Below are 26,228 nucleotides of genomic sequence, written 5' to 3'. Positions count from 1 at the left end.
TAAATTTATGCAGAACATACAGGAAAAAATATGATATCAACAGAGGGTCTCCTAAACACAATACTTTTATATTTTGTGGTGCATCAAAACATGTTGGTATGTATCATATATCTATTGCAGCCAAGTTTTGTCATGGACTGCTCATGAATTTGATATGAGTACTGCATATGACCAGCAACCTTTAACAAACGAAACATTTTTGGCAAGATTGCTGCTGGAAACCAACCAGGGGTTGCAAATTGAATGTCTCAAGACCTTAATATCTTTAATTCAGCTCCTTCTCAGAGATGCTGGTCTCAGAGGAAACCCTTAAGGATTTTTTGCTTTTGCGTCACAATTTAGGTGAAGTACCAGGTCTGTACACTCCAGAAGAGCTGGAGCCTCTTCTCTCTCCCTTAAAAGATGCTGCCTCTCAAGATGGATTCACTGGACCACTCTACAACTACTTTTCCTACAGTAAGTAATACTGGAAGGGCAAATCACCTCTGTCTGCGTGTGATACATTCTTTTTCCTGATACATCTTTCTCTTCACCCCTGTAAGTCACAATAGTCCAAAAACGTTTGTTGGATCTGACAATGTAAATTACACTTAATAAGTTCTGACATGTTTCAACCACAAACTTCCTGCAGTTTTCCTCAGAAGAGTCTTGCTACATTGCTCTTGTGAAGAAGATTGCAGGAAGTTTGTGGTTGAAACATATCAAGGTAAAAATGCGCAGGCCTAGTCACAAGAATTGTCTCACTATAATTCACACTGTTGCTACCTTGCTGTGTGGTGATGTACTGAAAAAAATGAAAAAGTGCCTTTTACCAAGGACATAAAACTGTCTACGTATCACTCCTTACTCTTTTTGTCTCCTTTCAACCTGATATGTCTCAACCAGCAGTTTGTAATAAAGACCTTCACTGTTTTTGTTCTCACTGTGTGTGTGTGTGTGTGTGTGTGTGTGTGTGTGTGTGTGTAGGAATCCGGCAAAACCTGCACATGGTTTTGATCATGGACTGCTCAAGCTCCAACTTCACCATCAATTGTGAGAGTAACCCAGCTTTCTATCGCAAATGTTCTGTGCAGTGGATGGAAGGATGGTCTGAAAGTAGCATGAAGAAGGTAAGTGCAGCACCAGTAAAGTGTACAAAGAAGAAAATGATAAAACTCAACTTTTCTTTTCTTTTTCTAATGTTTGGTACTGCTCAGGTATGTTAGATATACACTGCTTGGCCAAAAAAAGTAACTAAGCAAATAGGTACGAGCGTCCTATTGGATACTTATTGCATGGGCGATTATCTCTCAGCTGGCAAAAAGTTATTTAACCCCAACTGCTAAGGAGATTGCAGAAACTTCTAAAATTGGTTTAAGAGATGTCCAACGCATTATTAAAAACTGGAAGGATAGTGGGGTACATCGTCCTCGAGGAAAAACTGTGGCTGGAAAAAAAGTCCTGAATGATCGTGATTGGTGATCTCTTAAACGTTTGGTGAAATCAAAGCGGAGAAAAACAACAGTAGAACTCAGGGCTATGCTTAATAGTGAAAATCAGAGCATTTCCACACACAAACAATGTGAAGGGAACTTGAAGGATTGGGACTGAACAGCTGTGTAGCCTTAAGAGAACAACCAATCAGCAAGGCTAACTGGAAAAAAAGGATTCAATTTGCTAGAGAGCATAAAGATTGGACTCTGGAGCTATAGAAGAAGGTCATGTGGTCTGGTGAGTCCAGATTTACCCTGTTCCAGAGTGATGGGTGCATTAGGGTAAGAAGAGAGGCAGATGAAGTGATCATCCATAATGCCTGGTGCCTACTGTCCAAGCCTGTGGGGGCAGTGCTATGATCTGAGGTTGCTGCAGTTGGTCAGGTCTAGGTTCAGCAACAGTCTGTGCTCAAAGAATGAGGTCAGCTGACTACTTCAATATACTGAATGACCAGGTTATTCCATCAATGGATGTTTTCTTCTCTGATGGCACAGTCATATTCCAAGATGGCAATGCCAAGATTCATCAGGCTCAAGTGAGCCTAAGACATCATTTTCACACATGGATTGGCCACCACAGAGTCCAAACCTTAACCCCATTGAGAATCTTTGGGATGTGCTAGAGAAGGCTTTGCACAGCAGTCAGACTCTACCATCGTCAATGCAAGATCTTGTTGAAAAATTAACGCAACACTGGTTGGAAATAAATCTTGTGACATTGCAGAAGCTTATCAGAACAATGCCACAGCGAATGCGTGCCGTAATCAAAGCTAAAGGCGGTCCAACGAAATATTAGAGTGTGTGACCATTTTTTTGGCCAGCAAGTGTATTTGACATTTTTAGTCACTTGAAAAGCAAGTCAAATGGGCTTTCTAATGTAATTTAACATGAGAAATGTTCAAACCCATATTTGTCAGATCCCTGAGCTGCTGCTTGAAAAAAGAGAAGAAGGAGTGGAGAGTGAAAAAGACAAGGCCACAAAGGGGAAAAGCTCAGGTATGTCACCTATACTAGACATCTGTAGTCATTTAGAAAACACTCTAAATAAGATGGAACACACGTTTAACTGGACAACTGGGTTATTTGATCAAAGTAGAAGTTACGTTTTTTTCTGTAATGGCCTCGTGCAGATTTACACTGTTTCCTTTTATCACAATCTGTTATTCCACAAAGGTGAAAGCTGATTTTATGAGAAAGAGAATGGAAATTAGTGAAACTTGTACCATGTGTATTTTATGTTAACATGTCGTTCAATGATAAAAGTGGCAGTAACATGGATATTCCCCCTAAAATAAATCTTGTTTGTGTGTCACTTTATTGGGGGGTGAATAATTCAACATCATTCAATTACCTGTTCTTATGTATTGAATCTAACTTCCTTTATTCAAACTTCCTATTGCTTGGATCTCTTCATCCTTTTCTTTCAGTTGGTTCTGCACAGGGAGAGCTGTGCCGCCTGTTCCTGATGGTCCATGAGTCATGTAGAGAGCGTGGTGCAACACCCAGCCAGTACATGTCCTTTCTGCATGTTTACACTGCATTATATAACAGGAAGCTGAGCCAGCTGACTACCAGACAGAAGCATCTGCAGGTACAACAACAGCTAGAAAGAAGGATTCACATCTACAGTAAAGTCAGGGAAAAGTGTTTCAAATTAAAAGTGTGTTTATCACAAATCTGGTGAAGATTAACTTTTGATGTGAAGCTAACATACAGTTTGTATTGGTGAGGTTTGTTGAAAAAAAAATAACAGGCACACGTACTCAGTAGAATGTGTCCACACCCTAAATACTTTCCTAAGAGCTGGGCTAAAGGATTTGGAACACATTTTACCAAAACAATGAGATTAGATTAGAATTATTTTCTGTTTCTCTCTCTTCATTGTTTGACTTTTCCGCAGGCCGGTGTGTCCAAGCTGAACGAAGCTAAAGCTTTAGTGGATGAGCTGAAGAGGAGGGCTGCTGAGCAGAGTGCACTTCTAAAGACTAAACAACAGGAGGCAGATTCTGCCCTGCAGGAAATCACAACCTCCATGCAGGTGTGTGTGTGTGTGTCTTGTATGCATGTGTGTAAATGTGTGTAAGTTAGTGTGTGTAACTTTGACTCTCAGTGGCAGGCCAGACAAAGGTCCTGTGGGTTTTTATGTCTCCTCCAAGTTGTGGCTGTCCTCCCCTCAACTCTTGCTGCACTCCTTGTCCCTGCTAGACTGCTATTCTATTCTATTCTATTCTATTCTATTCTATTCTATTCTATTCTATTCTATTCTATTCTATTCTCCTGTCCTATCCTCTCCTTTTCCTTTCTAAGTATGAAATCTTGTGTCTGTCTTTTCCAGCTTGCCTATCTCGTCTCATATTTTTTACAAGCAACTGTTTTTTTCTCATGGCTGTGGCTCCCCTGCTGTGAGGACACTTTTTTTACTCAGTGTTTGAAGGAATGCACATTTGTTTGTTTAGTGAATTCCCCTTCAGTATTTTTTTCTACTTATACCCACGTTTACAGTTCCCATTGCTGACTGTCTTGAGGATGGATGGGTAGATGCAAGCAGAGGAATGAAAGCTGAACCCTGTTCATTAGTCAGGATATCCTCCTGTCTGTCTCTCTGTGGGGGATCTGTTTTTTGAGAGAGATGGAGGGAGAGAGAAGAGACAAAGGACAGGAGAAAGAAAAACTGTCAGAGGAGTCGCTTTGCGGAGTGATAATTAATGACTGGACTCATTGCTCAGGGCCATAGTGGTTGGTTCTCCTGTTGAGATGGAGTCAGCAGGGAGGGAAAAAAGGAGGAAGACTAGGACAAAGAGATTCCACAATGAAACAAAGTGTGTGTAGGAATGGTAAAGACTTTGTTAGGATGGAAAATCAAAGTAGGAGGCAGTTGAAGAGAAGGAAAAATAGAGTGAAAGAGGAAATAAGAAATATGTGGTATGTTGAAATGAGCAGCTTAAGATGGGAGAACCAAGGGTATTTTCATCTTGAAAAGTTGTTCAGGTTGTTGTAACTCAACATCAGATGTTGGTCATTTCAAATGTGTAAACAGTATGTGTATTTTTAATGTTTCAGAATCTGAAACACTCTAGGGGATGTACTTTCAAAGTGTCATTATAAATATCACACTGTCTTTTTTTTATCCAGAATACCAGTGATCAGAAGACAGAAATGGAAAAGATAAAAGGAAAGATGGCTCATGAGGTCTCCAAGATTGAAGAACGAAAAGCTAAAATAGATGATGAGCTGAAGGAAGTACAGGCAAGTTATCTGTTTTCTTTTGCTAGAAAAACAAATTCACACAGTGGCCTCAGTCTTTTTCCAGACTTGGCACCCCATCTGTGTTTGTCCATTCTTTATCTCTGTATCCCTTACCCCTCTGAACATCTCTGCCCTCCAGCCTTTGGTAGATGAAGCAAAGCGTGCGGTTGGAAACATCAGGCCTGAAGCTCTGTCTGAGATTCGCTCGCTCCGCGTGCCTCCTGAGGTCATCAGGGATATTCTGGAGGGGGTACTGAGACTGATGGGTATCTTTGACACTTCCTGGGTCAGCATGAAGAGGTGAGACCAGATGAGATGAAAGAAATGTAAATAAACAGAGAACTGTCATAAAGAGAGATGACTAAAAAGAACGTGAGAAAGTTAAGTTTTGGCGCGCATTCCCCTGACCATCTTCCATGTCACAACCACTTGTTCTTCCACTATTTCAGGCGGGTTATGCCAAAGGGAAAACTGCATTGTTTTGATATTTTTCTTCTGATTGAATACTTAATGCGTGTTCATGTATGTGCAAAATGGATAATTAAGCATCCATGTAAACTGTGAGTTAGAAATATTTAATAATGGATTTTTACTGGGTGGATGGAATCCCGTACACTCACTGCTTCTTTTCTTCGTCTAACTACTCACATGATAGTAACATAGGAGAAAAAAGTTAACTTTGATATTTGATATCTCCACCTTTTGCATATAATACAGCAGCACACATCTCTGGAATAGTGTTAATGTATTTCCTGAGAACTAATGTTATCCCATGCCTTCTGCAGCTCAAGCAAAAGGCTTTGCTTGGGACAAAATATCTGCCCAGTTTATTTTACAAACCAGGGGTTGAGGTCTGGGCTTGAGAAGGCCAATCAATCATTTTCGATTTTCGTTTTTTTAAGGAAAAAGACCTATCCTTATAATGGTAAAATTCTATGGCACTGTTTCACACATTGTGGTAATTGGACTACTAGGGACCCAACAGCACCCCCTAGTGGTATGTAACAACAGCGAGTAATTTTTTTTTTTTTGTGGAACATTAAAAAAAAGGAGAAACATTGGCTTAATAATATCTCAACTATCTAACTAATATCTGTTGGTCTGAGGCTTTTTAGCTTATTGGTCTGTGAGGATTTTTTGGGGGAGATGAGTGATCCTTGGTTTAAAATAGTAAGAGAAACACTGATATAGATCATTGAGACATAATGATGACCTTGTAGATATTTTATTTGCTTTTGGGGTATGTTAATGACCAAATTAATAAAAACAACTGAAACCTCTCAAATATGCCAACTGTTTGGATATTTTTGGCCACCGCTGTAAATAGATCTTCTAAATAAGTATTTATGTGTAATATAATGATGCAGCATGGCTCTTAGCATTGCTGCCTTTAGAAGATTGGACTTTTGTGAAAGTTAGTGTTAGAAAGCATAGGTGACAACAAATAATTGAAGTTCCCTTTTTAGGCTTGAGTTAACATGAAGTTCCTCTTTCTGAGTGGAAAGTCCCTTTTTCTTTTCTATGATCTCACAAGCATGATGTCAGGGAGAAAATAGCTACATTTCTGTAAAGTTTAAGGTCAGACAATTCCACACTACTGCATTTCTGTAATCTCTTTTTTTCTATAGCTTTTTGGCTAATCGTGGTGTGAGGGAGGACATAGCTACCTTTGAGGCCAGAAATATCACCCCTGACATACGCCAGAGCGTGGAAGAGCTGCTAAACAGGAACAAGGCCTCATTCGATCCCAAGGTTAGCTGCACACACCGGCAGAATAAAAATGAGACCTATGTGAATGTTTTTACCTTGCCCTTTTTGCTTTCCGTGTGAGCTGAAGATGGTTGTGTCAGCTGTTTTTTTCTTGATGTTTCTTACTTGCTGTACTGCTGTTGTTGTGGGCAGAATGCAAAGCGTGCAAGTGCAGCAGCTGCTCCTCTGGCTGCCTGGGTCAAAGCCAACGTCCAGTACTCCCACGTTCTGGAGAAGATCGAGCCACTGGAGAGGGAGCAGGCTGGACTACAGGAGTAGGATAACACAAGCATGCACACATACGCTCATGCTACCAGAAACATATAAACCAGACAATATCTAAGTGCAGACTGATCACTTGATTTATATTTCCTCTTTTGTGATTTGTGCTTCTTTGTTTGTTCATGTGTGTTTGTCATGTTTGCAGAAACCTGAGGAAAACAGAGAGTAGGAAGAATAAACTGGAGGACCAATTGAACTCTGTTGGAGCCAGGGTCAATGAGTTGAAAGAGAAGTATGATCTGTTCTAACTTTCTAACTTTATGCACTTCCAGCTTTGACTGATCCACTCTGTCTGTGCTTCACATGCGCAGAAAGCCAAATTCCCTTTTAAGTAAAGCTGAAAACATACATCACTAAAAATGATGTTTCCGACATTAATCTCCTGGCAGGCTAACACAAAAACACAGATAACGACCTCTTTTGCAGATGCTCTTTTACACTCTTTTAACCACACTAGAAGACTTTCTCGCTGTAACTTTTATTTCTCAACCATTTCATACCTTAAACAAAGTAGCAAACAATTTGTGATGCCTGAAGGACAGATATTTCTTACCCTTAAATTTGCTGGAAACTGGCCATCCCTTATTTATTGGTCATAGTTCAGCAAATATGAACTTGGCACAGCCAGTTTGACTCTGCCTGTTAGCTCTCTGCGGTGCCTTTCCCTATAACACTGCCAACCTTTGGTCTCTCTGACTATTTGTCCTCTCATTTATCTTTTTCATCTATTCCTGTTTTTAGTTTTTTTTTCTTAACTCTGATATGAACTGACAGACCTCTTCCCTTTTAATGCCCATTTGCGCTTCTCTTCTCTTCTCTTCTCTTCTCTTCTCTTCTCTTCTCTTCTCTTCTCTTCTCTTCTCTTCTCTTCTCTTCTCTTCTCTTCTCTTCTCTTCTCTTCTCTTCTCTTCTCTTCTCTTCTCTTCTCTTCTCTTCTCTTCTCTTCTCTTCTCTTCTCTTCTCTTCTCTTCTCTCAGAATAGCTAGAGATTGCATTCTAAATTTCATAGCATTTAGGCAGCTAAAACAGTTTAATAATTGGTTCTGAGAATGTGACTTGGAAATTTGAAGTCATCTGACATTTAACCCTTTTATCAACCTATCATTTGACATCTTCTCTTCTTCTTCATCCCTTCCTCAGGTTTCAGTGTCACACAACAGAAGCAGCTAAGTTAGAGGCTGAGGTGACAAAAGCTCAGGACACAATCACTGCTGCCCAGCAGCTCATATCTCAACTGGATGGAGAGCACACAAGGTGGAACGCACAGGTACTTTGAAAAATGAGCGTTATGATCTGTGTGTTTTCGTGGGAGGTTACACATTTACTAAAAAAGGGGCTCATTTACAATGTTAGAGCAACAGGAGGTGTGTGTGTGTGTGTGTACAGATGATTGTGAGTGAGTGTGTGTGACAGGGGGATGTATCCCGCTGTCTTGAGTCCCTTCTGGCTGTTTTTACTCCTCTCTACAGCATCTGTCTGCACCTTAATTAAAACACTCAATCTCTTACTGACACACACACACACCCACCCGCGCACACTCTGCCTCCGACACTACTGCCTCCCTGAAGGCCCTCACCAAAGAGCTGGTTTACTCTCCGCTCACGTTTTTTCACTCATATACACATGAGCAGATTCATGTCTCATCACCAATTCTTCTGTACACTCTGCTCTCGCTGTGGTTTGCTTTACGTTAATGAATCGAGTATGTTTTAGTGTTTGACAGGAATGGAAAACCATACAGAGAGAGGAAAGTAAACAGCTACTGAGTAATTGTAAAAATCGATTCTTTTTTGTTAGGCAAAGCAAAGTACAGAACGTGAAAGCATAGTTGACAGATGTAGTACAGTGAACCACATGTTCCTGAAATTGTGAATCATTTATTCAGTAAAGCTTTGTATTTAAAGTTATGGTTATTTGCCAAAAATGTTCATGGGAATTTGTGATTCCTGACAAACTGCTTAAAAAGCTGACCAACAGAGAAAGATGTAACATTTCCCAGGCTATTTAAATTATTATTTGATACCATTCCCTCTTTTCCCTTCCTTTCCTAATCACCCACCTGCCTGTCTTCCCCTCTCGCTCCTCTGTCTTGTCTGTTCCTCTTCACTCCTTGTCTTGCCCTTTCAGATGTCTGAGATAAAGAATGAATTGGACACGCTCCCTCTGAGGGCCATGCTTGCTGCAGCCTTCATCACGTATCTATCTGCAGCTTCTGAAGACCGTAGAAGAGACTGTCTGGAGACTTGGATGGCTCAATCTGGACTACAGAGTAAATATGCCACTGCTAATTCTTCAAGGAAACACAGTGGCAGAAGCATATGCCAAGTCCTGTACTAGGCAGTATATACACAAATACACCACTAGCCACAATGGTATCAGGTACTGCATGCATATAAGATAAATATGGTAGATATTCAATATTCACAATCTTCACTGTCCACAATTTACTCAACTGACGAAAATTCAAAGAGGTCATGTGTGTTTTGTTTTTTCATTCGGACTGAAAGACACCCAAATGTTTGATCTTGTTTTTGAGTGACAACATTTCGACATATTGAACTTTCTAAACCTATTTTTCTGCATTTTTTTGGATATTACTTTTATGGATAATTATTTAATTATTTAGCGGTCTGCTTATGACTTCACAGCTGACATACAAAATGTTATTACTGTGTTACTATTGTGTTATTATTCCTCCAGCCAAATAATTATTTTAGGTCAACTCTTTCATGGAGAGCCTAAGATGTGTGAGAAATGCCCAAACAGCTGAGTCTTTCATAACCAATTACTGTTTTTGAACTGTACGTACATCCATTGACACCCCTGGGAATTAGTTGTCAAAATTAGTTAGTAACTGAAGTGTTGTGTAACAAATCAACTGGAGCTTACTGGTCATTGCCTGCAAGAATCAGTGGAATACCTAAAATTAGATCAAAAAAGAACAAGTACAAGTGTTATGCATGTTAATCAGTGTTGTTTTTTGTTTTGCAGAGTTTGACTTGCGGTCATTCCTGTGCTCGGAGAGTGAGCAGTTGATCTGGAAGAGTCAGGGGCTGCCGTCAGATGATCTCTCCATGGAAAATGCTCTTGTGATACTTCAGGTGAAATATCAACTATTTTTTGGAAATGTAGAGAATTTGTCTTCTTTTATTTCCATTCAAGCTCTGTTGAAAACAAAGCATCAAATCATTCAATCAGTTTAATCATCAATCATCGTTCTCTATCTCTGACCCTTCTTTGCTGGTGTTTCTTTTTGTCTCGATAACAAAAGCTGTATGTAAACTTTTGTCCATGATTACCATAATCTATCTTCCATTTGTCTGTGTTGTGTTTACTGTGTTGTTTTTATCATTGCTGCCTACAGATCAATGCTCTCAAGCTGCGGGTAAGAAGTTGTTCTGCAATTATCCCTAGAGTTCACATTTGGTTCAGTGTGACCTATCTGTTTCTTTCACTGTTGGTGTTTTTGTCTGTATTGTGTGTACATGCTCATGTGTTTCTGTGTTCATAGAAAATACTAGTTAATTAGAAAATTGAATGTTCACATTACAATTGAAAAGACTTATAGGAGAAACTCTATGTGCAATTGACCATAACACACAAACTGAAAAACAGGGTCCAGGGTCACTTCTATCTGTGGGCTGAGTGTGAAAAGGCTAGAGGAATAAAGCCGATAAATAAACAGGTTTGAAATAGTTTGAGAAAGAATTCTTAAGCAAGAGACCATGAAATAGAAAGGCACAGGATGAAAGGAGGTTGGTTGACTTCAGTCCTTTGGCTTGTACAAGAGTGACATGTGGTCGATAAGCACGGCAGCAGAGAGACAGGACTGAAGTACAAACACACACACACACACACACACTCACACACATTCCCGCTACCTCAGTAACTGGTCCTTCTAAGTGAAACTATCCCATCACAACAACCTGAAACAAAGTTCTTTATCATTGTTCTGCACTCAGAGTGTTGCCTGCCCGTTCCTGATTGACCCATCATCCCGAGCTACAGAGTGGCTACGAACACATCTGAAACAAAACAGACTGGAGGTTATCAACCAACAGGTATACACACACACACACATACACTATCACTCACACATCTTGAAGAGGACACATCAAGAGGATATTCAGTGTTTTGTTTCATTTTCAAACAGTCTTTACTGCACATCCTCAAAGGCTATGTGTTTTCTTCAGATAAATCAATAGATCGATGAGCTTTTAATTTACAAGAGTCATGCAATTCCAACCTTACATGTTTTGAAGTGCCTCATTGGGTTTTCATCGTTAACCCTTTTCATGTGTAGCCAAGTCATGTAAGTCCATTGGCGTACGTCTTAGTCATCTTCTTTGCTTGACAGAGCGTAAAATTGAGACGCCTTCCGTCTCTGCTCATGAGTCACTGGAAGATGTTGGAGTGGAGGTTTGGCATTGATTCAAAGTCATTAAAATTTGTTGATTAAAGGTCAAGGTAAAGTTTATGCATCATCTTTACGCACCTCTTCAGGATTTAACGTGTCCCTTTTTCTTTTTCCATTCTCAGTCTTGTAAGTAGAACGTTGGCGGTCTTACTCTTTCATTCTGCTTTTATTGGGATATTGTGCTTCTATTTTATTTCTTGACACAATATGTTCCTTGTTCAGTTCAGTAAATGTAAGTATTGCTTGTGATAATTTTCAGCGTCTGCTTATTCTGTAACTGAACGAAGCAGGGGCTCTCCAGAGCAAGATGCACACATGGTACACTGAGCTGGTTGACCTTTAGTGTATTCCCAAGATCCATCAGCTACAAAGATAAAAAAATAACCTTGGTAAATGGAAACATCTGTCTGTAGAGCAACCTTGGAATAAAAAATCAACAACAACAAAGAAAAAAAATCATTTATCATTATACATGTGTTTTGAAATTAATCAGTAAAAATATATTACAGTTGTTAGTTAAGCAGTTATTATCTAAGATATGTTTCTATGTACTTTGACTTCACTCAATTCCTGAATTTTAGTCGTTTCCTAAAGTAGTGTGTTTGTGTTTCTGCTCTCTTCAGGACGGTAATTTTATGACATCTCTGGAGCTGGCAGTCAGGTTTGGAAAAACACTTATCATCCAAGAGATGGATGGAGTTGAACCTGTGCTCTACCCACTGCTGAGGAGGGACCTCATAGCACAAGGTCTGCACACTTGACATGCAACTTTTTTTACAGTGTGTTTGGAAAAAATAATTCGATAGGCATTTTAACTAGCCTGAGAGCGATTCAGAGGGTTCACCAACCACTAAAAAAATAAAATAACTAAAATTGACCCTTAACTCATAGGCTACTACTTCTTTTTTTGGAAATTTGGTAAAATCCATGATGTTTTACATAACTTTTAGTTATTAATACAAGCAGAGAAGGACCTTTTAGAGGTTGTCTAGCCACATACTTACAAAAAGAACCAACATCGGAAAAAATTCTGTTAAACTTCTTCCTTTTCAGACTTGGATCTTACAAATGTGTGTCTTTATAGTGTGAAGGTTAAATAATATTGGGCTTGAGGAAAGATGAAGCATTCTCTTAAGGATAATTTATAGAAATGATTTTAATTCAGCTGGGATATAAAAAAGTGGCTTTGAGCCCATGAAGAATCCACATAGCTGAATTACTCTGCATTTATAGAAAATTGATATTTTCCATCTAAATCAGCGAGCAGGTGAGCTCTGTATTTATGTATTCCTGTCTTCGAATCAGTCCTTTTGATGTCAGATACAATTTCTCACTTTTTTGACTTAAGTAATTGAAAACTATTCTGAGGTCTTTTGATTTAAATATGCAGACACTTAAAACATAGGCTTGCAACCTTCCTGTAAATAGGGATGATTCAGAAGTGGTTGAATCATCCAGGGAGAGGTGATTGTCTATTTGTAGCAGAAGTGAAAAGACTGGGGGCAGACAAAGTGTGAGTAAGGGCAAGTTATCCACTTAGAAGTGGTGTCAGACGAGAGGAAAAAGAGGCAAAACACAGAAATGCCAGTGCTGCAATGCAGACAACTAGAAGACAGAATGGAGAAGTGGATACAAGAATAGATATAGTGGCCATGGAATGCAATATAAATTGATAACAGAAGCTTCTTTTTTCTTTCATACTTCATCACATACGTACACTTAAAAGGTCCCAGATATGTGGTTCAGATAGGAGACAAGGTCATTGACTACAATGAAGACTTCCGCCTCTTCATGGCAACGAGGAATCCAACCCCCTTTATTCCACCTGATGCTGTTTCAGTCGTCACAGAGGTCAACTTCACTACCACCAGAGCAGGCTTACGAGGACAGGTAATGTACTAACCCACACTTTTCCTGTTTTTCTGCTGTCAGTTTTACTACAATCAGGGTTCAGTTAGAATATCCATATGGAACAAGTGCTACAAATCTAGCTTATCCTGTTGTGGCTGTTTGCCATAGGAACCTGCTCACCAAACTACATCCCTTACCTCTACTATTCATTTGAGGAGTATGTGCTGGCAGTGTTGTCTATTACTATACTGTTATGTCTGCTTCACAACTGGTTTGTGTGTCTCTGTGCATTAGCTGCTAGCATTGACCATTCAACAGGAGAAACCAGAACTGGAGACTGAGAAAACAAGGCTGCTACAGCAAGAGGAAGACAAGAAGATCCAGCTGGCTCAGTTAGAGGAATCACTGTTAGAGGTAAGCACATAAATCATTCATTATGTAAAGGTGTGTAAAGTAGAATTTTACACTTATATTATTATTATTATTATTATTATTATTATTATTATTATTATTGTTGTTGTTGTTGTTGTGTTTATTTTTTTATTTAGATTTTACTTGAAAAGAAATTCCTCATTCAGTGGTAGATTATGTTTAATCTCAAAAGAAGTGTCTAATTGAACATGAAGTTTGTTATTTTTTGTAGACTTTGTTGTTACTTACTCAGCTGTATTTTTCACTGAGAACAGAATGAGAGTTAGACAACATACACATGTACCAGTAGATCAGGCAGGAGCAGTTGGTAGTTGTGGGAAGAGAATGTGATCTGTCACTACTTTCCCTCCTTTGATCACCACCAGGTTTGTTTGATGGAGTACCTTGGCAGCATTACTGTTGTGTATTGAACACCTGTCATTGTGATCATGGTGAAGGGTGGTTGTGCTAACTGTAAGCCATGAGTGATGAACGATGGCATTGTCACTCAGGCTCCCTCCTGTTGCTCAACATGGTCAAAATAGTCTTTGAACTGGCCAATGCTGTCCAAGTAAAAACTGCCTGCACAATTCTTGTCAAACCTTCAGAAAAATGTAGATTTAAAAAGTTAGTGGTGTTGTATTGATTTTTCCATAAATGAATTCACTTCCAAACTTCTGGTTAAAAAGGTGAGTGATAAATTGAGAAGAACCAAAGCATCTAATTGTTACTGTCTGCATAAAGAATCCCCTGTACTTCCAGGAAACACATCCATTGCTTCTTGTAGATATACTTTAACAATCAAACCCAAACACATTTTCTGGATTTAACCTAATGATTGTTTCATTGTGTACTCTAAGGCTACAGGAATTCTTGAGCCTGCACACACATATACACATACACACACACACTCACAGAAAATGCCAAGAGCAGGATGTCAGTGCTTGAATGGTACTAGACATGTCATTATTCTCGCATTGTAGGAGCATATTCGTCTTGACATTTCCATGCTCCAGTGCTTTTTCATCTATTTTATGTGAATTTATTTGAATAAATTTTATCAGTTCTTTTCAGAGAATAGATTCTGCAGAGTGAAGTGGGAAAAACCAACACACTCCATCAAAGGTTTAAAGAGGGCCAGGCTTACACAGAATAAAACTTTTGCTCTTACACATTATGATGGCACAGATTTAAGCCACCCAAATACAGGACGGCTTGATCTCACTCTCTGTCTGGCAAGGGGAGGAGAGAGGCTATCCTTCCATTTTCTTTGACAGTTAGTTCCTTGTCTAAACCTCTGTTTACCTCCTCTTTTTGTGTCAGACTCTGGCAACAGCCCAGGGTAATATTCTGGAAAACAGGGAGCTGATAGACAGTCTGAACCAAACCAAGGCAAGCAGCGCTCTGATCCAGGAGTCACTTCTGGAATCACACAGGCTGCAGGCATCCCTCGACCAGGTACTTGACTTCTGGCACACAAAGCATTGTTCTGTTATTTCTGATAATTTCCTCTGCATGATTAAAAATAGTCATATTCAAACAAGGTCTACATCCTATCCTGTAAATTTATCATCACTTTTAGTATTCAATTTGAATTTAAAATAGATATACAATATCTAATACAGTTTCAGTTTAGACTATCATACCACTCATAACACAAACTGGTATACACTTGAAAATTCCCTGATGCACATGCAGGTACTTCTTGTACGTGCATGACATATTCTTCCTCTAGGGTGCAGTGTTACACCGGAACCAACTTTCAGTTTTTCTCCCTTTTGTTTTTATTTATTCATGCATCTACTACTCCTGTCTGTCTTACTACTCCTGCCTACTCTACACTTTTCTCTTTTCTTGACATTTTCTGTTTTATCACACCTCACGCTGTCCATTCTTATTTCCCCTTCTGTACTTTACAGCTTGATAGAAATAAACATTTACTGTTTCGCTTTTTTTCTTCATGTAAACCCCGCTCCCCAGCCATTTTTTTTCACCTTTTGTATTCACTCCACTAACCCCAAAAATGTTTTTGTTTTTTCTGATTGTGTCTTTTCTTCCCCTTTGTCCTTTCTTTTTCACCTTCTCCTTGTCTAATTTTAGGAGCGGGATGCCTATCTGCCTCTTGCGGAGAGTGCCAGCAAGATATATTTTGTCATCACAGATCTGTCAAGGATCAACAACATGTACCGCTTCAGTCTTGCATCTTTCCTGCGCCTCTTTCAAAGAGCTCTTCAGGCCAAGAAGGTGACTTTCTTCCAGTACTTTTATCACTTCCATCTTCTCCCTGCTTCCTGCCTTGGCTTCAAAACTTTTTGTTCATACGTTTATAAGCATAGCCATAACACCAGGTTTGAAAGGACAGGTACATAGAACGTATTATCCTGGTTTTTTTCTGTTTGTAACATTTACACTGCGACTAGTGTGTTGTAGGCTTTAGCCTCTGTATACTGGGTGACCTGCTTTACCTACTGAGCTAAATCTGCTCTCCTGAACACACTAGTTTTTGCTTTTATCGGTCACTTTAGTTTTTCAAGGTTTTGAAAGGTGATTTTATGAAGCAGTGACACTCTGGTGATCATGATAACTTGTACTGTGCAAAAGCAAAAAATTCAGTCATCACCTGATTTCAGTTACAACAAAAAGACCCCCCAACTCTTTTGCTTCTACCTTTGTGTTGTTAGTTGTAAAGATCTTTCAAATGAAATGTAAACAAATAAACAAAGACAGCATCAAACACATCATTTATTATGAGCCACAGAAATATTTTAATTTTTTCGCACCTGAAAATCACTCAACTCACCAAGTCCGTTTTCCCCTGAAATATTGTTTATTAAGACCCAGTACTCTTCCTCTGGCCATTTAGGTGGTGTAAATGTTACACAAAACATTTTGTCAGGCCCAGCATAAAGCACATCACAATTTGACCTCAGAGACCCTTTTCACCCTCAGTGATGTCAAAGGTTGCCAGTTTTGAAAGTAGAGGGAAATATTGTTATCACTATTATTATTATAGTTTAACTGTGATAGTTTTTCCTCTAAAACTGTCTTCTTGTGATATTTGTTCATGGTGTTTTGTTATAAATCTAAGAGTGAGTTTGCACAGTGTTTATAAGTCAGGTAGCTGCACAGAAAAAGACTGTATTAAAAGAGAAAAGTAATCACCAGAGCGCTTTAATGGTCTCAGTTATGCAGCCTGTGAGTCATTTTACCCAAAATATGATTCCATAGAGCCTTCGGTTGCAAAGCCTGTTGGGTTTGTCTGACATCCTTGATTGTGTCGTCACTTTCTAGCCCAACTTAAAGCAAAGTCTCAAATTTAATGTTTCCTGTTGTAGCATCAGACATAATTTGAAGATGCACCAGCATGTCACATTGACTTTGCGTTGCCTTGGCTGTTAGCGTTTCTTTTTTCTTTTTTGTGCATTTAGAAAAAAATGTCAAATTGTAGTGATTCATCGAGACAGTCCTCTGGGTATAGACAAACTCATGTAGTAATGGAGGATTACACTAACAGTTTCATACACTGGTACATTATGATCTGAACACTTACGTCAGTTGCTGATTTATGAAACTTATTTTTTTGCAGTTGACTTAATTTTATCTTGTTTGTTTTGATTATTGTATATTTATTATCTCAGTTGAGGTCATGATGTTTTGTTTCAGTTCATTTTTATGTACTTCCCTGAATATTATTCAGTCTGACCTGTGCAGCTGTGTGTCCTACTGCTGTTCTCCATCTGAGCCCAAAACGCTGTCTGATTACCAGAATACATACCCAGACACAGACACGCACACAGAAACGCGCACAGACACGCACACAGAAATGCACACAAAAACGCACACAGAAACACACACATTGGGTTGGAAGATTTGCACTAATTCCCCAAATCCTGTGTGGGTTGTTAGAGCCAGTGCTGTCATCCAAGAATGTCACCAGGCAGCAGCTGGTCACCACTGTTACATGCTTGCGTGTGTGTGTGTGTGTGTGTGTGTGTGTGTGTGTGTGTGTGTGTGTGTGTGTGTGTGTGTGTGTGTGTGTGTGTGTGTGTGTGTGTGTGTGTGTGTGTGTGTGTGTGTGTGTGTGTTGGGTTGTAGGTAGGTTTGTAGACATATTCAGAAAATGTGGTCACATTCATGCATGAATTCCTTCCCTTCTCTCTCTCTGCTGCTTTGTGCTTTTTGTGTCAAACACACAAGTTGAATTTGCCATTTGGTTACAGATGTTTCCAGAGATCTGGAAGAGAATTCAAACCTCCCATCTCTGACAAAACACAACAAATGCTTCTCCATTTTTTTCTCAAGCAGATTCACATAATCAGTCAAGACAAAACATTTGCACAAAGAATGTATACACACCACAGAGTTGCTTACATTCACTGGACATAGGTTACATACAGACTTTGAGTTAATCCTCAGCAGAGATCTGAGACGGAAAAGACATCCATGCTGAATACAAGACAATAAGAATCGGCCCAGAATTTCTCACTATTTTTTCCAGTTCTCTTGTGTTTTCTAAATGTGTCTGATTCTCATGCTCTAATTCCTCTGTTGCTAGTTAATATTCTTCCCCTCCATTTCACAAGTTGTTTTAATGTAGTTCTAGCAGCATCCATTCCTCCGACAAACTCAGATGTGTTCTACCTCAAACCACTCAAACCAAAAGAAACTGAAACTGAAAAATAATTTTTACCTCTTCTGGTGAAATGTATGAAAAAGAAAGAAAAAGAAAAAGCCCAGTGTTCTAGATCATATTTACTAGGGTTAAGAAAAAACACCCAAATCCCTTGGTTGGACCATTTCTCTTGTATTTAATTTAATAGTTTTTCTATTCTTGTAGTCTTATTTTTTCCTTTGTTTCTTATTTTCTTTTCCTTGTTTTCAAATGTGTTGTTATGCATCCATGTCTGTTTTTAGGAAGTAGAGAACACTGAAGCCAGGATTGCTGCTTTGGAATCCAGCCTGAAGAATATGGTGTACGAGTATGTCTGCCGCTCACTTTTCAAGGTAACACACAAACACAAACAGAGAGCAAATGTGCCCGTGAACATCCCTTAAAACACCTGTCACCACACTGGTGGTTAGTAAAGGTGATTTGTGAAGAATGACAGCAAGTCATAGGTTTTGTATTGTAATGCAGGAATTGCTTGTCCTGAAATACAACAAATATACCCTCTATATACACATCAGACACATCACTTATCATGAGCTAGAGAAATATTTCACATTTTCCATTTCACTCTTTAAGAGACTTTCTAAATTAAACTTCTATACTTGACAAATAAGAGATGATTTCTTTATTTTCAAGCTTTTTGCGTAGCCTCAGTTGAAATTGAACCTGAATAAGTAGAATACAAATTCCTAATTCAACAATTACCTAAAACTTTTCGACAATAAATACACCTATTACTATGTTCTTTTTGTTTCTTCACACATGCCACTGCTTCTCTCCCCCGGGCCTTGTCACCAGATACTATGCCTTTCACTGCAGTACATCTTACCTTGTAGCAAATCACAATTTATAAGTTTGAGTAGCTAGGGTGCTATCAGGCTGGAACATTGCAGAGGTAAAACACTGTTTTGTTTTTTTCTATTGCATAGAACCATGGTTTTATTCTTATTGATCGTTTAAGCCAACTGCACAATCAGATATACACATACATTTACACACTTATACAATCAAACCTCCGCTACTAACACAGTAATGAAGTGTCAAATATTGACCTACAGGGCAATCATTGCATCAACCAGGCAGTAAATGGTAGATGTAATTTCTTTGTTGTGTGTGTGTGTGTGTGTGTGTGTGTGTGTGTGTGTGTGTGTGTGTGTGTGTGTGTGTGTGTGTGTGTGTGTGTGTGTGTGTGTGTGTGTGTGTGTGTGTGTGCGTGCGCGCGCGCGCGTGCGTGCGTGTGTGTGTCTTGGATGTTGCAGGTAGTTTTAGTAAGAGTCAGAGTGGTGTAAGATGCATGCACTCACACCCACACACACACACACACACACATATATATATATATATATATATATATATATATATATATATATATATATAGCTGCAGCCAAAATGTTTAAAGAAAGGAAGCATAAGACTAGACTATACGGTCAGTGCTCCTGTCAGCACCCATATCTATTCAACAAAGGAGATAACTTCAGGAGGGTGGAAGAGGTGGGATGTTTCAACTGAACAGATAGATTGAAAATAAGCAAGAAGGGGCAAACATGTGGAAAGTTTAACTGCTGAAGAGGAGAAGCTGTTACTCCATGAAGAAAAAGAGAATCAGTATCCGAAAACCTTTAGAAATACCCATCTTTGGTAAAAGAACCAAGAATGCACGCCCAATATTTTTTATGTAACTGTATTTTTGTCAAAATGGCAGTCACTTAAAGTTCTGTGTATTTCTGTTAAGTTCCAGCATAAACACGACTGATTCGACTTAATAAGGTATTGATCAGCCATAGCTAGACAAATCAGAGCCGTGAAAAATAATCTCTACCACATATTGATTGTTGAACCTCTAATGAGCAAAGAATATTTATGTAATTATTTTATTTTACTCAGTCCATGCTTTTTAGCTTACATCAGTTGACAGTGACTGTTCTTCAGAAACACAGTGTGGTCAAACTTAGCCCTGTATTGGGCTGAAGTTGTGACTTCATGGCAAACAAATACTTTGCAAAAACAGTGGCATGTATTTTTGTCACTTATCTGATCCTTGAATGGCACAATAGCAAATCATCCTGTATATTTTGAAATATCTGTCAAAATCCATTGAGAGCATGGAGCTGTGAAAACATAAAGTTTTCTTTTTGAACCACTGGTACACACTGGAGGCTTGTTCACTGAGGAGGTCATATTTTTGAAGCACGAAAGTGGGGAGACATTTAAGATGGAAATCAAAAGGATTGTGTGTCTGGGTGTCCTCCTTGTCTTTGCATCAGTGTCTATGTGCAAACACCTTTCATAAAATGTTTTTTGTTGTGTAAGCTTTTGTGTGGGGTAGGAGCTATGATCTCCCCAGAGACTTGGTGTCATTGTAAGAGTTGTTTAGTTTGAGTTTCAGTGCTGAGTTGTGACACATTCAGTTTGCACTGTCTGCTTTGGTTTCCATCTTGTCTTAGAGTCATACTCAAAGCAGTTTACAAAACATTCACCGAGATCAATTTTCACTACTCTTAAAAAACTACTGTTGTCTACCAGTTTCCATTTGTTTATTTTGTGTGCTTAATTTCATTTTACCTTTTCAGGTGAATGTGGGAGAGATTTTTTGTCTTTTATTTTAATGCATAAATAAATAATCATTTGTTAGGCACACTGAACAACTCCAGAAATAAATACGTATCATGTTCTAAACCACTACTCATTTTGTTAGTTACAAACAGAACCTGGAAAAACAGTGAGTTTCTGTTGTTCCGTGAAATCCTTGTTACTCTCTGCCTTTCCCATGTTGATGCTGCAATTTTTGCTTACAGCTTGACACAAAGGTATTGTGGGTATATAGTTGCACGGGGGTACTACATGGCTAGCTCTGTGCTGCGTTCCATTTGTACTCTGAAGTAGGAATTTCTAAATTTCCGACTGGGAATGCCCAGCTGGAATGCCCCCAAAGTCGGAATTTCCAACTTGTAAGTCGGAGCACCCACACCTGCCCCCGAGTTCCCAGTAGGAAATTACAAGTTCGGGGGGTAAACAGTAATTAAACTCCTGTTATATTCCTTTTATTTTAGAATTTCTGACTAGTGTTTGTCGCAATAAATCAGCTTTATTATTTATTATTCAGAAACAGTGCCGTTGGGGTAAGTTTTTCCAACTTGGCAACTGGAACGCTGAACTCGGAGTTGACTCCAACTCCCAACTTCCTTGTTCCAAGCCCAAATGGAACGCAGTATTATACCTGGAAAAGCAATGGTGGCATAACTCCCAATGCATTAATATATTGCAGCTTTATTCACTACAGCTGAGACTGCTAAGACATGGTGGTGTCCTCTTTGTGCTGTCTGGCTAACAAGGTTCAATTTCCTCCAATAATGACTTACCTCTGTCAGCACACCTGAATGAACAAAGCTCCAGTTGCTGCAGGAAAGTTTGTTTGGGATAGACTGCACTCTCCCTCATGTACCTGCTTTTACTGCAACAAAGCTGACGTGTGGCAGCAGCGATAACTCTGAGTAGTCAAACTTATTAGACTGACACAATCATTTGACTTAGGCCACTTAACAAAACACTACATTTAGAAGTATTGCTGAATTGATTCGTCCTTGCTATTCAGTTGACAGTGCATGAATATAAATGTGCATAAATATGCATACCCATCACAGACGCAAGCTGAATGTATTGTAATGTAAATGCTGTTAGGCTCAAATTTTCTTGTTAAAATGTTCAATAAACATACCAGTATTGTTATATAGAGGAAAACTTTAGAAAATTAAACATAATAAGTCTTTTTGGGGCATTTACACCAGTTAAAAGTTCATTTTAGGAGAATGTATGTATACAAAAAATGCTTCTCTTTTTGGTTCAGTTTTGCAGACAAGCAAACAGCCTTGATTGACTGTGCTGCAGTTTCTTGGTCTCACTTTATATTTGACTGAATGTTCATGTCAGAGTTTTGTTTGTACATTTGTTCATTTGAACATCTGAATCTATTGCTTATGCATGGTATATCTCTCTGCCTTCTACTCTATCTGTCTTAATTTAAATTGAAATTTTATTGTTTTTCATTTAGAACAGAGAAATACAAAAAGGAGTATGCAAATCTATCTCTCTAGCTTATTTAAAAGTGGAAAAAGTTCAGAATTTTTTTAAATCTTGGTGTCGTTTTTTTACATCACAAAACCCTTGAATTTCAACAGGGATATGTGGACTTTTTCTATCCACTGTAGGTGATATCAGTGGGATTCATAGCCTTCCCTTCATTTTAAGTAGCTTGGAACGACACTCTAAGCAGAGAATACCAGTGCTGTTTGGATGGGGGAAACATGTATTCCATTTGTCTATTTTCAGGTTTCTTTTTGTTTCACAAGTGGGTAAATGCAGGAGCAAGTATATAAACATTTGTCTATTTACTTTCCACAGTCTTTTTAATTTGTTAATCTGTTTCTCTGACTGGCATATTTACTATATATACCAGGGTCATTGTCCTTCTGATTCTCTCTGTGGGTGGGAGCAGGGATAAGCATCTTAACAATGGATTTCTGTTATCTCTCGCAATCTCTACCAACAGATGAGAAACGGGGAGAGAAAGGCAATAAACAGAGATAGTGTGTAGGGCTCATTAGATAGTCAGTGTAGTTCTTAAGGTCTTTGGAGACTTTTGTCAGCAGCCCTTTACAAGCACTTTAGTTAGACACGCCAAACTACATATTAGGCAGTGGGAATATGAATATGTCTGCCGTATATCTGCGAGAGAGAGGCTAACATTTTGTGCCCCTCTATGGCTTGGTTTGTTTCTGGTTTTTGAGCAGGGCAATTTGGCATTAGAGATATTCTGTAAATGTGTTAAATTCTCTCTCCCTCATTAACTCTGTTCCAGGCTGACCAGTTGATGTTTGCTATGCACTTTGTGAAAGGCATGTACCCTGAACTCCTCCATGATAATGTGAGCATTTTTTTGTAGATTAAAAATATTTCATTCTGTGATATAGCTTCAGAGATGACAAATAATGATGCTACCCTTTTCTCTAGGAATGGGATGTCTTCACTGGATCCGTGGTGGGGGAGCTTTTTAAGAAAGAAGTAAGAGCAGAATTTGTCTGAAATTAGGACAGGGCTAGTCCATTGTTGTCTGCGATTCACTTTTCTTCTTTCTCTGCAGGAGTTACCTTCTTGGACTGACCCAGAGAGACAAGCAGCTTTGGCTTCTCTTAAAGTAAAAACACCGATATGCATTCCAATGACACATTTATGCATACTTAGCACAAAATTAATACCCACTACCCTGTCTTCTGCATATGTAATGTAAAAGAGAAGTACTGTAAGGACACATTAGGGGACTGTATGTATACATATGTGTATTTGAGGCAAGACCACATCAATTGTAGAGTACTTGTCAGCATCACTTGTTGTAGCTGGTTTGCAAAAGTTTTGCTTGTGACATGTGCACCTACTTAACCATTAAGAAACTCACCTATTTAAGCTTGCATACTCCCTCTGATAATCTACAATGTCTTTGTTTTGTATGTCTCTTTTTAAACTTGCTTTTTACTCTTCTTTAAATGCACTTTTACTGATACCCTATGTAAGGTGACCTTGAGTGCTATGAAAGGCGCCCTGAAATAAAATGTATTATTATTATTATTATTATTAAGACTGTCAAATTTCCCTATATACTTAATTTTTGTTTCATTTTGAAGAAATTTTAATGAACCATTAAAGAAGTAAATAGAAAAACAATGTGGAAGAGTTGTGTCCTGGTTGCAGCTTACACCAGGGAATTGAAAATACATGTCTGACTGTTGTTTAAACAACTTAAAACTGACCTGGTCAAGCTGACAGTAACCTTGCCCATAACCACAACCTTATACATAGTCTAAAATGAAATAAATAAATAAACATTGCCTGTATTCAACCCCTTTACCTTTTGTCATCCCTCTTTTACAGTCCACATTCCCAGCCCTCTACCAGTCCCTGTGCTTGAGTGACTCAGACCTTTGGCTGTCATTCTCACAGAGCTCTCAATGTGAGCAAGAAATCCCATCATCTGTTGCCAAGAAGATTACTCCCTTCCAGCAGGTCAGCTTTCACTCAGAACTACTAATTTCAGAAGGCAAATGGAACAGCTTATCATTATTTGCACAGTTCATTGATATCTAACATTTGAGGTATGTACCTTTGTCAGGGAAAAAGTGTGTTTCCAGATCAAAATGAATTAATTCATAGTTTGGAGATTTAGGTAAAGTGTGTGGTAGAAGAAGCCCATTGGTGAGGGAGAAGGTTTTGGCTTATGGTCACAGTTGCATAGTTTCATCTTTGCGAAGTCTCTTTAACATATATAAGCAATCATCTAACTTAAAGATATTTTGCCAAGTGATGGCGCAGCAATATAATCCTCACAGGAACATCCACAGTTTCCATTATGGTGACACATTTAGGATTTGCTGTTTTATTGCCTTGCAAAAAAAAAAGACTATATTAGCATAAAGGACTTTTCTAAATGTTTTTTGAGCTCATGTTTATGTCACTAGATATATAGCTTGATGACTTAACTGTTTCCTTAAATAATTATAACTGTAAAACTGAACACATTAAAGAAGAATGAAGGTTTCAAGGAAGGAAATCAGTTTGGTATGTTAAAGCTGTTCAGTATAGAATGAACGTCCAATCAATGATTAACTCAAAGCATCAGAGTAAAAACAATTCAAATCTGAATCCGGTTGTCTTTTTTGAAGCCCCTGAGAAGAGTTTTTGGTTGGTTAAGAAACAGACTCAAACTGGTACTGTGAGTCACACAGGATTTGAGCTTCAAGGCAAAGCTAATCACCTCTCGGGATGGGTACCTTTCATACTTGAAGAGATATGGTACCAATGCCCGGCACCTGGCAATTGGTACTTAGCAGTACCAGATTTTGGTACTTTTGTGTGTTTATGTGTTAATGAATATTAATTTGTGTGATGATAATTTGTCAAAGTTTTTTACATTTTGTTTTAAATGGATTGAAAGTCTGTTTCTTAAGTTTCGGTGGATACCTGTTTTTTCTCCTCCCTTAGTTTATCGTCTTCTCTTTGCTCTCTGACAGCTGTTATTGGTGCAGGCAGTCAGACCAGACCGACTACAGAGTGCCATGGCAGCATTTGCTACACATGCTCTTGGTGAGTCTTTTAACTAATGGTTAGTTAACTATCTATTTACCATATATAGATGATAGTTCTTATAAAGTGTTGCCAAATTGTCCTTTCTATCTTTTCCGCTATCATCCGTTTATCACTGTGAGAATGCCACTATCGTGAGTCAGTGACACACACATAAACACACAACCACACACACAAACACTAACACAAACACTAACCCCATTTCCTCTATACCACACAGATGATGCTGTAAGAAAATGGTAAGTGAGTAATGGGCTTAATGATTTACTTCAGATAATCATAATAGTGCGTTGGCTTCTTACTGCAGAATCTGGATCCTTATAAATTGGTGTCGGGTAAAACTGATATGCAAATGTAAATGGTTGTGTCTAAAACTTAAAATCAGTTGTGTGTGTTGTTTTGACATAAAAGAGGAGTCACAATGAATCAAACAGGTATTGAGGACAACTTATGTTTTACTAAAGCCTCAACTCTCTTGAAGTTGAAATGATTGAATGGCATTCACAAGGGTGAACAATGGGGCGGAATGCTCAAAAACTTGTTCTCTTATAACCTCTTAATAACTATGTGATGTATGTGACTATGTATTGTGATTGTCTCATTGTGTTTGGTGGTTTGTTAATTTGTTAATTTGCTAATTTTTCTGACTCCTTGACATGTTACTCTTTGACCATCTTTAAGGTGAAGGTTGCAGGTATACTTCCTTGTCCTCAATGTCTTGCATTTAGTTGTTGATAACTTTGCAAGTGACCCTGGGTTTTCTTTTGATTGATCAGGCACAGCAATAGTCCCCAGTGGTCCTCATTGTGTTTGGTTGTCTGTTGTTTATAAAACACCTGCCCCGTGTGAGGGTTGAACTCACGACCTTCAGATTATGAGACTGACGCGCTGCCTACTGCGCCAACGAGGCTTGCATGTGTGCTAGAATATGACCCATTTGCCAGTCTTGCACCTGTGCTGTGTTGCCACTTTTGATGTGAATCTCTCATTTCTGCTGTAC

The 26,228-nt window shown here is 38.7% G+C and overlaps 1 protein-coding gene and 1 non-coding gene across 4 annotated transcripts in view; one reads left to right on the top strand and one right to left on the bottom strand.

Annotated features, from left to right (window-relative positions):
* Positions 1 to 26,228, top strand: part of dync2h1 (dynein cytoplasmic 2 heavy chain 1) — a 115,406-nt gene that overhangs the window by 32,272 nt on the left and 56,906 nt on the right. For 2 of the 3 annotated variants that reach the window (XM_074679184.1, XM_074679183.1), the window contains exons 56-81: positions 343 to 456; positions 967 to 1,109; positions 2,390 to 2,468; positions 2,900 to 3,063; positions 3,373 to 3,510; positions 4,605 to 4,718; positions 4,858 to 5,018; positions 6,347 to 6,470; positions 6,621 to 6,742; positions 6,895 to 6,981; positions 7,890 to 8,016; positions 8,877 to 9,018; positions 9,741 to 9,850; positions 10,114 to 10,134; positions 10,712 to 10,810; positions 11,790 to 11,913; positions 12,893 to 13,056; positions 13,312 to 13,431; positions 14,752 to 14,886; positions 15,529 to 15,672; positions 18,343 to 18,432; positions 22,953 to 23,018; positions 23,105 to 23,155; positions 23,235 to 23,288; positions 24,020 to 24,151; positions 25,156 to 25,228. In XM_074679184.1, coding sequence (XP_074535285.1) covers positions 343 to 456; positions 967 to 1,109; positions 2,390 to 2,468; positions 2,900 to 3,063; positions 3,373 to 3,510; positions 4,605 to 4,718; positions 4,858 to 5,018; positions 6,347 to 6,470; positions 6,621 to 6,742; positions 6,895 to 6,981; positions 7,890 to 8,016; positions 8,877 to 9,018; positions 9,741 to 9,850; positions 10,114 to 10,134; positions 10,712 to 10,810; positions 11,790 to 11,913; positions 12,893 to 13,056; positions 13,312 to 13,431; positions 14,752 to 14,886; positions 15,529 to 15,672; positions 18,343 to 18,432; positions 22,953 to 23,018; positions 23,105 to 23,155; positions 23,235 to 23,288; positions 24,020 to 24,151; positions 25,156 to 25,228 — 2,898 coding nt within the window. The remainder of the gene's footprint in view (positions 1 to 342; positions 457 to 966; positions 1,110 to 2,389; positions 2,469 to 2,899; positions 3,064 to 3,372; positions 3,511 to 4,604; positions 4,719 to 4,857; positions 5,019 to 6,346; positions 6,471 to 6,620; positions 6,743 to 6,894; positions 6,982 to 7,889; positions 8,017 to 8,876; positions 9,019 to 9,740; positions 9,851 to 10,113; positions 10,135 to 10,711; positions 10,811 to 11,789; positions 11,914 to 12,892; positions 13,057 to 13,311; positions 13,432 to 14,751; positions 14,887 to 15,528; positions 15,673 to 18,342; positions 18,433 to 22,952; positions 23,019 to 23,104; positions 23,156 to 23,234; positions 23,289 to 24,019; positions 24,152 to 25,155; positions 25,229 to 26,228) is intronic. The other variant, XM_074679185.1, reaches the window with a different exon arrangement.
* Positions 26,066 to 26,138, bottom strand: trnam-cau (transfer RNA methionine (anticodon CAU)). The gene has a single exon. It is a non-coding gene; the product is annotated as a tRNA-Met (tRNA).

The sequence above is a fragment of the Halichoeres trimaculatus genome, unplaced genomic scaffold (assembly GCF_033239565.1).
Source record: "Halichoeres trimaculatus isolate MK-OKI-2021-1 unplaced genomic scaffold, fHalTri1.1 fHalTri1_scaffold_9, whole genome shotgun sequence".
NCBI classification, from domain to species: Eukaryota; Metazoa; Chordata; class Actinopteri; order Labriformes; family Labridae; genus Halichoeres; species Halichoeres trimaculatus.
This window is presented reverse-complemented; position numbering and strand designations above follow the sequence as displayed.